The sequence below is a fragment of the Miniopterus natalensis genome, chromosome 11 (assembly GCF_054644295.1).
Source record: "Miniopterus natalensis isolate mMinNat1 chromosome 11, mMinNat1.hap1, whole genome shotgun sequence".
NCBI lineage: Eukaryota > Metazoa > Chordata > Mammalia > Chiroptera > Miniopteridae > Miniopterus > Miniopterus natalensis.
The window spans coordinates 69,918,623-69,933,986 of record NC_142091.1 but is presented as its reverse complement, the minus strand read 5'-3'; the positions used below and the strand labels follow the sequence as shown (position 1 = coordinate 69,933,986).

Sequence of the window (15,364 nt, the reverse complement as noted above, 5' to 3'; positions counted from 1 at the left end):
GCGATGTAAACATCAAAATGAAAATTGAGAAATATTTTTGAAAGTTTAACAAATACCAAAAATAATTTCAGAAAGAGGCACCCAGGCTTTCTGGCAGACTTATCCCTCCTTGGAGTTAGTGAGGAGTCTCGTGAATGGGGCACCAGTGAAACGGCGGGGGTAAGGCCAGGCCAGTAGCTAGAGCTGCCTACTGTGTCTGTTTTGTGTCTTTGTATGTCTTCCAGCACTTCTCACTCCTTCGTGTTTCTTGCTCCCCTCTTTAGGCTCAGGTACCTGCCAAGATGTTCCAATTACAAGGCCCACAAATGCAGCAGATGCTAGAGAAAGCCTTGAGGAAGTTCCTCCCTGAGTCCTTAAAGGTGAGAGTGGAACCTTCTAGGGGAGAAAGGACGATGACCGCCTATGACAAAGCTGGGAAGAGAATTAGCTGTCACTGAGCACTGCTCTCTGCCAGGCACTCGCTCCTCTCACGTGTCAGTGCCCATGATCTTGCCGCAGGGCAGGTCTATGACCCACGTAACCAAAGAGCAACTGGAGGCTCAGTTACATGACTTGAGCAAGATCACACCAGCAGGGAGTGGCAATGCTGGGATTGGAAGGCACTCTGACCTTTGCTGTGTGATGACCCAACACCATTCCCTTGTGCTCTTCTAAGAAATATGTCAGATATCAAGGGAAGTGTTTCCAGAATTGCAAAGTTGACCGAAACTAACACACTAATGCTTAAATGATTGTTTCTGACCAATCAAGTGAGTGGTGAAAGGCTAACTATTATGCTTCTACTTGAAAGTTCATAACAGGTCGTTTTTATTTTGTCAAACCCAAATGGATTCTGTTTAATTTGGGGTGAGGCAGAAATTTCGTTTTAGAAGTAGATCAATGATCTTGTACCATAGAGACTTTTTCTTTCTCTTGTTGTGTATGTGTGTTTCATTTTTTATGTTTATTTTTGCACTACTATATGTTGCAAAGGGACTAGAATATTACCAGGGATAAAAGGTGCCTTGCATTCTGATCAAGGTATCAATTCACTAAAAATACAAACAAATGCTAAAATGTCTGCTCCTAACAGCAGAGGCTCCAAGTACCTAAAGTAAAAACTGATGAAACTGAAAGAAGAAATAGGTAAACCCACGGATATAATTAAAGACTTCCACACTCCTCTCTCAATAATTTATACAATACAGATGAAACCTGTAAGGATATAGAAGACCTGAACAATACTCTGAGCCAACTTGGACTCATTGACATTTATATAGTACTCCCCTCAATGACAGCAGAATACATATTACATTTAAATGCACATTGAACATTAACCTACATAGCCCATATTTTAAAAACTTTTTAAAAACTGAAATCATGTCAAGCATGTCTGTGAATGATATGGAATTAAGCTTAAATTTTTTTAAAAATCTGAGAAGTATTTGGAAAATATCCATGTATTTAGAAATTATAAAAACATTTCTAAATAAATGATGCTTTAATGCCTGGCTGGGGGAGGCTCAGCGGCTGGGCATTGACCTAGGATCTAGGAGATCGCAGTTCGATTCCTGGTCAGGGCCCATGGCCGGATCATGGGCTTGATGCCCAGTCGGGGTCGTTCAGGAGGCAACCAATCAATGAGGACTGTCTCATCACTGGTGTTTCTATCTCTCTCTCTCTCCTTCTCTCTACCTCTCACTGAAAGCAATAAAGACACATTAAAAAGGAATAAATAAACAAATAAATAAATCATGCTTTAATGTCACACCAAAATTAGAAAGTACTTTAGTTGAATAGAAATGGAAGTACACCATGTTAAGAGTCTTGGGATGCAACCAAAGCAGTGGTAAGCGGCAGCCTTGTAGCTTTAAGTGCTTATACTGTAAAAGAATAATGGTCTCAAATCCATGCTTTATGTTTTCACCTTAAAAACTAGCAAAAGAAGAGTAAATTATCCCCAAAGCAAATAGAACTAAGGAAATTAGAAAAGATAAGAGCTGAAACCAATGAATGTGAGGAGAGAAAAGCAAGTAAGAAAATCAATGAGCCCAAAGTCTGGTTCTTTGAAAAGATTAATAGCCACATTGACCTAGGAAAAAAGAAAAAAAACACAAATTGCCCACACTAAGAATGAACTAGGGGACATTACTACAAACCCAACAGACATTATAAGGATAAATAAGGCCATACTGTTACCAACACTAGGCCCATAATTTTCACAACTTATGACCTGTGGAAAGCACAAAGGACTTATGGTCACTGGCTTTTCCTGGTGCTCTGACACCTTATGTGGGGATATCTGGAGACTAAGCCTCAGGCATTTAGTATAAACCCAAATCACTGATCCTTCTTACTGAAATAGGGTAGGGCAACCATGGAGAAGGCAGGGTCTAGAATCAGACTGTTTTGATTCCACAGTTCACTCTTCTCTGGGAAACAATGCGAGAGTTAAACATCTATGAGGCTCAGTGTTGTTGCATGTAAACTGAATAAAGCCAGAAAGTCAATACATTTTGGCAGATGTTTCTAAACCTTTGCGAGGGTTGCCAAATAAAATAATATACTAAAATTAATATCCAGCATCTCTTGAACACTTACCAATTATCAGGAATTACATCAAGTACTTTACACAAACTCCAAGGTCTTACTTGGGTCATACAAACAGAGCAACACTGCCTCCCAACTAATTCCCAGACTTGAGCCAGGTGACAGACCTAAGACCCTTTGATGGAAGGAAAGGATGGGTACCCTTGAAGAAAAATTATTACACTGTCAAAAATATGAGCACTGTGCCTTCGCTGGGTGGCTCAGTTGGCTGGAGCATTGTCTCTCATGCACCAAAAGGTTATGAGTTTGATTTCCCATCAGGGTACATACCCAAGTTTTGATCCCCATTCAGGGTGAGTACAGGAGGCAACTGATTGATGTCTCTCTCTCACATTGATGTTTCTCTCTCTTCCTCTCTCTTTCCCTGCCTCTGTCTATAAAGTCAATTACAGTATGTCCTCGGGTGAGGATTTAAAAAAAGAAAAGATGACCATTGCATAGTGTGTTTATGTTTGTATGTGTGTGTGAAGGGGGATAGATGTTAAACAAGGATATATTAAGTAATTTCCTTATTTAAAAACTGGGTGTGACTATGTAAATAAGTGGAAAATGGAAAGATATGTCACTAAATTCTACAATGTGATAGTGAATGATTTTTAATTTATTTTACGTATCTGCATATTTGACTATATTTATATAATATTCTCATGGTTCCACCCCAAAATCTGTTTCTAGTGGAGTAATAAAATAGGACCTGAAGACTGTTTGAAGTAGGTGCCCTACCAGTTACTTACCCTGGTTTCATAGAGACAATCCTTACCCAGCTGGAACTGGGCACTTGGCCATCCCTTCCTAAGAAGCTGACTCTCACTTTCTCATGATGCTGCAGGTGTATGGGACCGTTTTCCACATGAACCAAGGAAACCCGTTCAAGCTAAAGGCCCTGGTGGACAAGTGGCCTGATTTTAACACAGTGGTTGTCCGCCCTCAGGAGCAGGTAAGGCGCCCGATGTGGAATGCATACACTTCTATTTGCTCCATGTGCCTACCATTGCCTGCGCCTGGCAGTGTAGACCCAGGGGACCGAGAAATGAATGACAATGACGGTGAACAAGTCCTTGTCCTCAAGGAGCTCACAGCCTGGAGGAAAAAGTACATAAGCAAATAAATTACAATTCGATGAAAAGTGTCTAAAAACAGAAGACGCACAACATAGAGAAAGAGCAGATACAGAAGCTGATTAAACTGGGGGGGGGGGGGGGAGTTGAAGATGGAGGTCTCAGAAAAAAGCCAGAGGCACATCTTAGTGGAAGTTTCACCTGAACTACTTTTTGTAGATAATGATATTTTTGTTAGTCTGACAAGGAAAAGAGGGCACAGCGAGGGCAGAGACAGGAAGGTACAAAACAGGACAGCGAGTGGAGGTGATTCTAAAAAGGAAATTCGTAACACAAGGACTTCCATATATATTTTGGGGAACATTTAAAAATTAGTGCAACTCAGTTTGAAAAACAAAAATTCTAAGCTCACTTTAAACCAGCCAGTGAAATTATAAATTTATGAAAATACAAGTAGTATACTTTTCATACAAATGAAAATTAAATAAGTAAAATAATTATATGTTTTATCTTAAATGTGTTAGTAGTATCATTGCTAACTTCTGAGTGTATTTTGTAGAGCATTTTCTAACTATTTAAAAAAAGGCTTCCTAATCCTGCACTAGTCATGGTAATATTCTCCTGTGCCATTTTCCTCCCAATAATCTCATCTGTTATTTAATAATTTAAGGGGATCTTTCTAAATAAGTGGTTTCTTTGTTCTTCTGGAACTACAATGGGTTTAAATATAGTATTATTTTATGAAAGCACTTCTGAGCAGTTTTCAGGCTCTTTGGCTTCATTAACTATGGATGGAGATTTTAATTCAGAGTTATCTGTAACCAGATTTGATATTGTCATGTTCATAGTTTTTGTGTTTGATAACTACTTGAACTGTATTAACGTTTATTCTTGCAACAGAAGCTTTTTCTTGTCTACTGCCTCTCCCTCGTTCCTGTGGAGGAGGACGGCAATACAGAAGAATGCTTTCTAAATAGTTGTGCCTGTGTTTGATTTGAAATTTTTATGCAACATATGGGTAGAAAATAGTCTGGTTCTGCAATTTTACATCATACGTAAAAAACTTGAGTCTCTCATCTTGATCTCATGATTTAAATGATTCAGAAAATAATTGTAATGCACCAATAAAAATACCAGTATTTTAGTACTTAAACATATTACAGCATAATGGGATTTAGAATAAAAGTATTGCAATCATGAACTGCATGGAATGTGCTTTATTTCCCTTTCTCCAAAAATAGGTGATGGTTGATGACTGCGATCACTACACCAATACTTACCAAATCTACTCCAAGGATCCCAAGAACTGTCAGGAATTGCTTAGCTCACTAGAAGTCATTGACTGGAAACAGCATTTGCAGATCCAGAGTAAGTAAGAAGAATGGGAATGTGTTGACTCACTTCTCTGTCCTGACAATTACCTCTACAACTAGTATCTTTCTCCATACTTCAAACCCTCAGCCTGCTGTCAAATTTTTGACTCATCTGTGAATATACCTGTAAAGGGGAAAAAACACCCTCAAAGCTTGCAAAATATGGGCTTCATGTAGAGAAACATAACATAACTCCTTGATAGCCAAGAATTTATGGCATATTTTGCAGACATATCCAGAATCCCTGAGGTTGATTGGGTGCCAGAGGAGAGCTTCCCCTAGGGCCTTCCATGCCTGGAATAAGAATGACAACTCGTTACATAAAGCACTGCTCAGGTCATGAAGGACACTGTCATGGGTACAAGCATGCCCTCCAGAATCGGACTTGCTGGGACAGCATTTGTCTGTTACTTGCTATGTGATCCTAGACACATGAATTGTCCTCACTGAGATCATATATAAAAATGAGGATAATGGTACCTAAAACACAGGCATGTTGAACAGATTAGATAAAATGCTGAATAGGAATTGCGTAGCACAAAACCCGGATGTGTCAGTTAGGTTTGCATAGCAAACCTCATAATTCTGTGAATCAACATTTGGGCTGGGCTTTGCAAGGCCATTCTTCTGGTTCCATCTGGGTACTCATGCAGCTGGGTACTAATGGATGGACTATGGGCTGGTTGCTTTAGCATGGCCTCAATCACATGTCTAAATGAAGGTTCTGGCTGTCAGCGCTGGCAACCACAGTGCCACATGATAGGAGCACAAGTCCTCAGCAGGCTACTCTAATACCATTCACATGGTGTTGGTCTCAAGGAAATCAGGAGCACAAAGAAAGGGCCAGAACCAATGTGCAAGAACTCTTAAGCCTCTCCCTGCAACAAATGTACTCTTTGCCAATGGTAAAAGCAATCATATGGCAAATGATGCAGTGCAGGAGGGGACTATTCCAGAGAATGGATACAAAGAGAGGTGGCCAAATTGTGGGTCATTCCTGCAACAATCCACCACACTGGGAACACAGGAATTGCATAAGAGATGTTGGCTACTATTGTTTTTATAACTCATCTCATGGGATTATCAAAACAGCATGATCATGTAGCCCAGAAAATTTGGCTCCAGTCCAGTCTTGGTATTTCCACAAATGGTATCACCATGGCTGAATGAATCGCTGAGCACATTCGTTGCACAAATCCTGACTATGTGACCTCCTGTCACATGGTGACAGAACCAAGCCATAACCAAGGGTTTTAGACTGTAAATGTAGACACTTCTTACTCCACAAAATGCACTGAAATCATTACATCTCTCCTTAAAATCCCATCTAGGTTCCCAGCCCAGCCTAAATGAGGTGATACAAAATCTTGCAGCCGTGCAATCCTTCCAAGTGAAACACACACAGCGTTTTCTCTACATGGCACTAAACACCGTAAAGAAACTGATTCCTTCCCTGTTGGATGTAAAGAAATTACCACCAGGTGATGGTAAACCCAAGGCCATGTAAGTTTGACAAAAGTCACTTCACTACTCACACCTCCCATTCCTGAAGTAGCCTTCCACCTTCCCTTCCTGCGTTCACTCCTGTCAGCTTATGGTCAATATTCTTCAAAGCAGCCCAAATCATGGTTTTCAGAAATGGAAGTTAGGCAATAGGGACAAGAACAAATATAATAAATACTCATGAACTTTGTTTTTCTCTTGGAACTTCCATAGCAATCAAGAAATGTTTAGACTCTCATCGCTGGATGTTACCCACGCGGCCCTGGTGAATAAATTCTGGCATTTTGGTGGCAATGAGAGGAGCCAGAGATTCATTGAGCGGTGTATCCAGACCTTCCCCACCTTCTGTCTGCTGGGGCCTGAAGGGACACCTGTGTGCTGGGACCTGATGGACCAGACAGGAGAGATGCGGATGGGGGCCACCGTGCCTGAGTACCGGAACCAGGGCCTCATCTCCTATGTTATCTATATCCACTCCCAGACTCTGAACAAACTCGGCTTCCCGCTGTATTCTCACACAGACAAGGAAATCAAAGTTATGCAGAAAATGAGTTACAATCTGCATTATATCCCCATGCCCTGTACCTGGAACCAGTGGCACTGTGTGCCTCTGTGAATCCGTCCTACACAAGCATCAGATGGGCCCTGGCATGTGCCTAGAGCAGTGATGGGTGGGCAGAGAGAGAGAGTAAATTGTACATAATTGTCATTATCAGTAAAGAAGTGGGCTCTGGGGGAGCAGTGCGAATGCTCAATATCATGGTCGCTGCACTCAGGTCACTGCTGGGCTTCCCATAGATGTCTCAATGTGACACAGTCCCAGACACTCCACATGGTTGAGATCCCCACACTTCCAGGGATCTATGGACACTCTTTTCATGAGCTTTATGCTGCCTTGAATGGCTTCTGGAACTCCTAGTGTGTGGATCTGTAGAGCCTTGCTAAATTTTCCAGGGCTGGGTAGTATTTTCTGGTCATTATGACTCATTACTCAACCTTTCTATGGCCTTTCTCTTAACAATAGGCAAGTGGGCTCTGCTCAGGTCTGTAGAGATTATACTCTTCTCAGGTTGCTGCTTTATCAGTACATTAAATAATTATACACAGTACATTAAACACAGTGCATTAAATAATCATACAAATATATATGAAATATTTAGTTAAACATGATATAGCAGGGAGAGTTACTAAGAAAAAGACTAATTTATATAAGCCTCTCCTCTCCTCACTCCCACACCAGGGAAATTGATTCAATGTTGTTTCTAAAAGAAGAGCTTCCTAAATCTACCCAAACTCACAAGCAATAAAGAGATTCTGCGTTTGATTGTACAAGTTGAAGCGAAGTGGTTCATGATGGGAAGAGCCTGAATTGGGTTTATGGAGAGTGGGAAGACCCAGACCCAGGGAGGTGGGCCATGGCTGAGACGGGATGGTGTCAAGTGATGGATTGCTCCTGTGCTTCAGATGCAGATGGTTTTGTTTACAAATCATTTTAAAGTCTTCGATTTTTAAAACAATTCTCTTTAAAGACCTCTTAAGTAGCATTTACTTTGGTTTAGATGATAAACCAAATTAATTAAGCACTTTAAGCTATATCTATAAATTTAACTTCTCTTTTAAGGATGTATATTTTGGGCAACAAACAAACTATTCTTAAATACTAAGTAATTCTTGTAACCTCACAAAATGACCTTTTGAAACTTACACATACAGTACATCTAAACTTTTATTGGCTCTTCTAATTGAAGCACAACATTAAGAAGCTTTCAACTGTAAAATTTCATAAATCTAAATCAATTACCCTAATTATGCCTTTTATATTGAGTTTAAAGGTTATTACTCTAACAGGCAATTACATACACACACACACACACACACATATACACATAAACATATATATAAAATAAGTATGTGAATACTAAATAGTCATTATTTCCACCTTAATTCAAAAATATTTGTACCATGAGTTTGACTCCCTTAAAACAATAGTCCTCAGCCAGGGGGAATTTTATTCTCGAAAGGGCATTTGAAATGGCCTGGAGACATTTTGGTTGTCACAGCTTGGGGAGGTGATGTGCCTGGTATCTAGTGGGTAAAAGGATGGTGCTAAACCCTACAATGCCCAGAGCAGCCCCTCATAAAGAATTATCTGGCCCCAAATATCCATAGTGGCAAGGTTGAGAAACCCTGCTCTAAACATTTGTATGTTCAATGGTAACTCATACCCACTCAAATAAGGTGTGTACCATCCTAAGTTCTTGAAGCTATTTCCTACCAGAAAAATAGTTAGGATGCCTAGTTTCTTTTATTTTTTAAGATTTATTTTTAACTTTTTATTGGACTTATTGGGGTGACATAGGTTAATAAAATTATACAGGTTTCAGGTGTACAATTCTATAATCCATCATCTGTATATTGTATTGTGTGTTCACCAACCCAAGGGGAACTGATAGAATGTGTTCAACAATATGTTTAATGCTATATCAATAATTCTTTTTTTTTTTTAAATATATCTTTATTGATTTCAGAGAGAGGAAAGGAGAGGGAGAGAGAGAGATAGAAACATCAATGATGAGAGAGTCATTGATCAAGCCCACAACCGGGGCATGTGCCCTGACTGGGAATCGAACCCCGATCGCCTGGATCCTAGGTTGATGCTCAACCGCTGAGCCACGTCCAGCCGGGCTATATCAATAATTCTATAACTTCAAGGGTGGAGGAACAGTTTAACCCACTTCCTTGAATTAGAGTTATATTCATGTCTTCATTTTTTAAATTTACTCATACAAGTCTATAACTTCATCCTGATTGATCAACTAATTGGGTATTAGGGTTTTAAGATGCAAAACTATAGATCCAGATACCTTTGGATATGAGGGGATGCTAAGATTTTGGTAACTGAGAGATACTTCTATTCTTCTGTATCGTTAGAACATTACAACTCTTAAGGATATCTGAAATGATATCCCATTGAAATTTGCAGATTTCACATGACTTTAGAGTTTTCATATACCACCTATGAGTTTTTAAAAAAATGCCTCCTAATGAGCTCAGGTGATCAAAATTAATACCACCAATAATGTGTGTCTGGATGTGATTCACTAAAGAAGAAACAACCTCATTAATATAATATTTTTACCCAAAATGCATAACCTGAATCTAGTCATAAGGAAAAAATTACACAAACACTTCAGAAAAAACTAAAACAAACCAAAATTGAGAGTTATTGTACAATACAACTGGCATGTACATGTAAAAATTCTAAAGATCATGAAAGAAAAAGAAAGGTTGAAGAATTTTTCCAGAAAAAGTGAACCTAAAAAGTTTGACAGCTAAAAACAATTTGAGATTCTGGATTAGATGCTGGGTCAAAAAGTAAACTTCTATGGAGGATATTGTTGCTATAATTGGCAGTTTTTATATGATCTGTGTATTAGTTACCAGAAGTAGAGAAATGTTAAATTTGTATTGTGGTTAAGAAAGTGAATGTCCCTGTACTTCCATGATACATGATTAAATATTTGGGACAAATGATCATAATAGAAGCAACCTACAAAAGGATTTCAATGCATGTATAAACAAATGTGGCAAATAAAGTCAATGAACATAGGTAAAGACTGCATATGTATTTAGAGTTTAATATGTCATTGTTGCAATTTTTAGGGTTTGTAATTTTACAAAATAAAGGCCAAGTAAAAGAATGCCTTCTATTGTACATAGCATTAATTAATTTTTACAGTTTTCAATGAACCTGTGAGTTAATAATACCAGATTATCTGTGTGTCATTGTGGACTCATAATGCCTCATAAAGTCCATGTATTTTTTAAAAGATATGTCTTTATTGATTTCAGAGAGCGGAAGGGAGAGGGAGAGAGAGAGATAGAAACATCAATAATGAGAGAGTCATTGATCGGCTGCCTTCTGCATGCCCTGGCTAGGGATTGAGCCCGCAACCCGGGCATGTGCCCTGACTGGGAATCAAACCTCGATCTCCTGGATGCTAAGTTGATGCTCAACCACTGAGCCACGCCCAGCCAGGCAGAGTCCATATATTTTAACTACAGTCATAACTCTCTATTACTGCAACTTTCACCAAGAGAACCTACTATTCTGCTGATCCTTAAAATCTTTGGACGTGGCTTCACTAATGTTTGAATGCTTTCTTACTTTCTGACACATAAAATGGTTCAAGTTTACTTTATATCTCTCTGCAGGAAACCAGAATCAATGATTTCTTCAAGAAGTCTTAGTCACTCTTACTGAAAAAAAAAAAAAAAATAGTATTAGAGATCATGATGTCTGTATCTGAAGATTTTCATATGTAAAATGAGAATAGCACTATTTGCTGACACTGACTAGTTAAAAAACTTAAACAAGATAATTCACATAAAACACAGTGCCCGGAGCCCGGCGGTGTGGCTGGCTCAATACCCTTAGTTCAGGAGGCAGCCAATTGATGTTTCTATCCCTCTCTCCCTCTCCTGGAAATAAACTGGGCAAATAATACAGTAGCCAGCATCTGGTCCACATAAATGTTCAACAAATTTTACCTATTTTTATTATTATTACTAAAATGGGAAAAAATATGAAACAGATTCTTCCATTATTCCAATTCTTCTTCCAGAATTGGCAAAGAATTCTTTGATCTATGGTTAATTTAGTTGCTTTAGAAAAGGCTCAGACCATTCACCTAAGACATTCATTTCTATTTCCCTCCCAACTCCTCTCACATCTTTAATATTTCTTAGTTTTCCTTGAGCTGGAGCTCCCATCCAAGTTGTTCTTTTTACAGAGCTCATGGATGCTAAAGATGCTAGGGAGTTCTTTAAAGGAGCAATCCAGTGCTCTTGAAGATGAAGATAAGATATTTTATGGGAAACAAGATGACTTTTCAGCCTTTGATGAGTTTCTTTGGGCATCTTTTCAGCATGCTGGCTGCCTTATTGTTTGATGTAGGTGGTAGAGAAATATCCAGGATATCCCAAGATTTACACTTATGTCCATCTAAAGACTTAAAATCCCTAGGCCCCGAGTCTACCTAACATAGCTCAATTGTCTCTGATAAATTTATTGTTTGTTTTAATAGCCAAAATTTCCAGCCTGGGGTAAAAATAATAGCGCTCTATCAAGAGTATTTGTGAGGAAAGGAGAACACAGTGCATGTGAAAATGACTTATGACTGCTACATGTTGTGTAACTACAAACTATTGCTTTAATATACATAAATCTAGTGCCCTGGGTAATGTGGTTACCACACAGGACTAGAGGTCAGGAGTGTGTCTGAATTTCAGGTGTGGTTCAGCCACTCAGTGGATGATCCTGGGCAAATCATATCAGCATGATATGTTTTGTTTTCCCATTTTAAAAATGCAGATAAAACACACGCCCTTGTAAAAATAGATCTAAAAAGGATTTCATAAGCACATGTCAGAGAATTGGCCCAAGATGGCAGATGGATCTAGTTGTCTTATCATTTGTCTAAGCCTCATTAAATGACTAAAATTAACATCAATAAGAGGCAGGGAAGAGAAGAATTCATTAATGCTTCAGATGTGTTGGGGAATTCCTAGAAGCTGCAAGAAACTGCAAGAAACCACCACCTATAACACCTATGAAACGTCTGTTAGAAAAGCACAGTGGGGAGGATTAGCCCAGAGTCAACAGACACACTGCTTGGAGGAAACCCAACTCAGGGCTGTTATTGATCAGAGCTAGGTTACCCAAAGCTTGGTACGTTGACCCTTGACTCCATCCTGATTTTTGCTAAGCATTTTGCTAGTGTGAGGCCATGAGGAGGAACACTGGGGTTGGGAGGCAGCAGAGAGCTTCTGAGCCTTGGAAGAGAATAGGGTCTCACACAAAGATGGCAAACTATTGTCACATCTTGCAATGTGCCCCATCCCATCGTCCCAAAATACCATGCACATGCAACAGTCATTTTCTTCAGTGTGGAGAAGAACTCTCAAAGTCAAAGATAAAAGGAAAACCAAGAATGACTAAAGAATTGACAAGGGAAAGAGAGGCATCAGACTCAACCTGCGGATGAATTCACACCTGCTGAGGAGAAATAGGACAAGAGAAAACTTTAGGTAAGTATAATTGTGATATTTTCTGCTACATTCATATGAAAGAATCACCTGGGGATTTTGGAAATTAAATATTGGAACTAAAGTAAAAAAATCTCAGTAGATGGAGTGAGTAGCAAAGTAGATACATCCGACGCATAATTAGAAAGCTGGACGATCTAGGAGACCATAACACAAAATGAAGGCGGGATGGGAAATATGAAAGAAAAAAAAGAGAACTGAACAACACTGAGAAGCTTGAACACCCATCTAAATGGCATTCCAAAAACTGAGAACAGAGCAATTGCAGTGATAAAAACAATTTAAAAGTAGGAAAAGGAAAGAAGAGGCAGGAGAAGCAGAACATTTTCCAAAGTGAAGAATGTCTTAAGATCGAAAGAAGTCACTTCAGGCTGAGTATGAAAAGAACTCAATAGCCATATTACTGTGCAACTTCAGAGCACCAAAGATCAAGAGAAGATCCTACAAAGTTCCAGAGAGAGGAACAGACTGGCTGTGTTCAGAAGGCCAGGAATCACCCTGACTTCAGACTTCTCAGGAGCAGCCTCAGGTACTTAGTAAAGAGAGAAGTGATATTATAGCTCTCAGGTCTGAGGCCTACGATCGTAAAGGTAGGCAAAACACGGGAGTCAAGTACAGCATAGGGCATGCAGTCAGTAATGTTGTATGATGTCAGATGGGTACTAGATGGATGCCAGTGATCACTTTGTAAATTGCATAAATGTCTAACCACTATGTTGTCAACCTGAAACTAATATAACGTTGCACATCAAATGCAATTGAAATATTAATAATAAAGAAAAATACTAATAACATTTAAAAATATTAAAGACACTTAAAAAGATAGGCAAAAGAACATTTAATTAGAAGGGAAATTTTTTTAAAAATATGGACATACAATAACTCAGGAAGTTTAACCCTCTCTTTCTCTCTCTTTCAAAGGGAGTATAATCTACAGACACATAGATCTTAAGTCACAGTTCTGTAGGCACTTCACAGATGTTAGCTCATTTAACTTACAAAGAAACCACACCCAGAAAGCAGAAATAGCCAGTAGTATTATTCACTCAACCTGCAGGTGAGAAAACTGAAGCACAAAGACTAGATAACTGGACAAAGACACACAACTAGAAAATAGATCCAACCCTGAGACACAACCAGCCTCCCAGGCTTGAAGAACCAGCTTTCCAAAGGTTCCCACCCAGAGGGAGGAACTGAATGCCTCTGGATCCCACACCAGCTAACGGAAGCTCCCCACCCCCCACCCCCACACCCCAGCATTTAAAAGGCCAAGAGCGTCAGCTTAATGATTTCTGTAGAAAATTTACCAAGACACACATTGCAGGTCTGAGCCGTGCATGCCTGGATAAAAGGGATTTTCTCTTCTGGAAAAGCCTGCTGCTTCGCGTTTGTTCCTGAGGACCGGTCTGTGCGGAGCTCCCCACCCAGGTGAGAACTCATCTCCCTGGAGAGAACCGGTGCTTTGCAGCCGCCGGCTCCCTTCTCTCCTGCAGCAAATGACCTTGGTGCGGAAAATCAATGACCTTGCCGGCTTTAGCTAGGAAGTGCTTGAGCTTATTTGGTGATATTTGGAAAAGGGGGTCTATCCCAACTGAGAGACAGCCTTTCTGCACGCACTGTGTACACAGCAGAGGCACTGTGGAGAAATCCCTGGGAGGGATGAGTCAGTTCTTCGTTCTGAACAAATAAATTGATCCGAAGGGATGTGGGACGCTGGTGGGCGAAGGAAGAGGTGATGACATGGGCAGGAAAGGGTGCTTGACCCGAGTGAGGCTTGTTTAGCACCTGAAGGAGGCAGCTGGCTCTTCCCATAAACCTCAGCCAGGAGGGTGACGCGCTGTTAAAACCCGAGGGGAAATGTGCAGAACGGCACGGGCCAGAGGGCAGGCCAGGTTTACTGTCCATTTAAGTCATGTGAAAAAGAAACTTAATTGGAAGGTTTTTATAGATAATGCCATAGCCATAAAATAGTTTTTGAACTTTTAAAATTTTGTTTAACATATTTGAATATTTTTTAAACTTTAAAAATGGGCATTTCTTTCGATCTAGCAATTCCACTTGTAAAAACTTTATCTTAAGAAAATAAACTTGGGTATATATTAACAGAATATGTTTCCACCGAATATTATTAACAATAGAGAAAAACAGTAAACAACCCTGATGCCCAACAATAGGAAACTGGTTAAAAATATGTGTGGTGCATGTGTGCAACGGAATGATAAAATATACTACATATTATATGTAATAATGAAATATAAATCTGTTATATGTACATGCTTATTAACATGCATGTTCTAAAAATATTTGATGACAAGAATTATGCCATTTTAAATTTAAAAACAAGTTACAAAGTTCTTTATATATGACACGCCCCTATTTTGTAAAAAATGAAATAATGTATTAAAACAAATGGATATATATTCTCAAGTTAATAGTAGTTATTGCCTGGCTGGGCGTGGCTCAGCGGCTGAGCGTCCACCTAGGACCCAGGCGATCAGGGTTCGATTCCCGGTCAGGGCACATGCCGGGGTTGTGGGCTCGATCAATGACTCTGTCACATTGATGTTTCTATCTCTCTCTCCCCCTCTCCTTTCTTCTCTCTGAAATCAATAAAGATATTTAAAAAAAAAAATAGTAGTTACTTCTGAATAGTGGAATTTTTCCTTTTTAAAAAAATAGTTTTTAGTATTTTGTTTTCCCTTCTAAATTTATCTTCCTATATTCTTAAAATGC

The 15,364-nt window shown here is 39.3% G+C and overlaps 1 protein-coding gene across 1 annotated transcript; it reads left to right on the top strand.

The window, feature by feature from the left end:
- Positions 1-281: 281 nt before the first annotated feature.
- On the top strand, positions 282-7,139 carry LOC148092076 (glycine N-acyltransferase-like). Its single transcript, XM_087822386.1, has 5 exons — positions 282-359; positions 3,419-3,526; positions 4,889-5,015; positions 6,352-6,523; positions 6,737-7,139. Exons 1-5 carry the CDS (start codon positions 282-284, stop codon positions 7,137-7,139), a joined length of 888 nt encoding a protein of 295 aa, XP_087678512.1.
- The last annotated feature ends 8,225 nt before the right edge of the window (positions 7,140-15,364 follow it).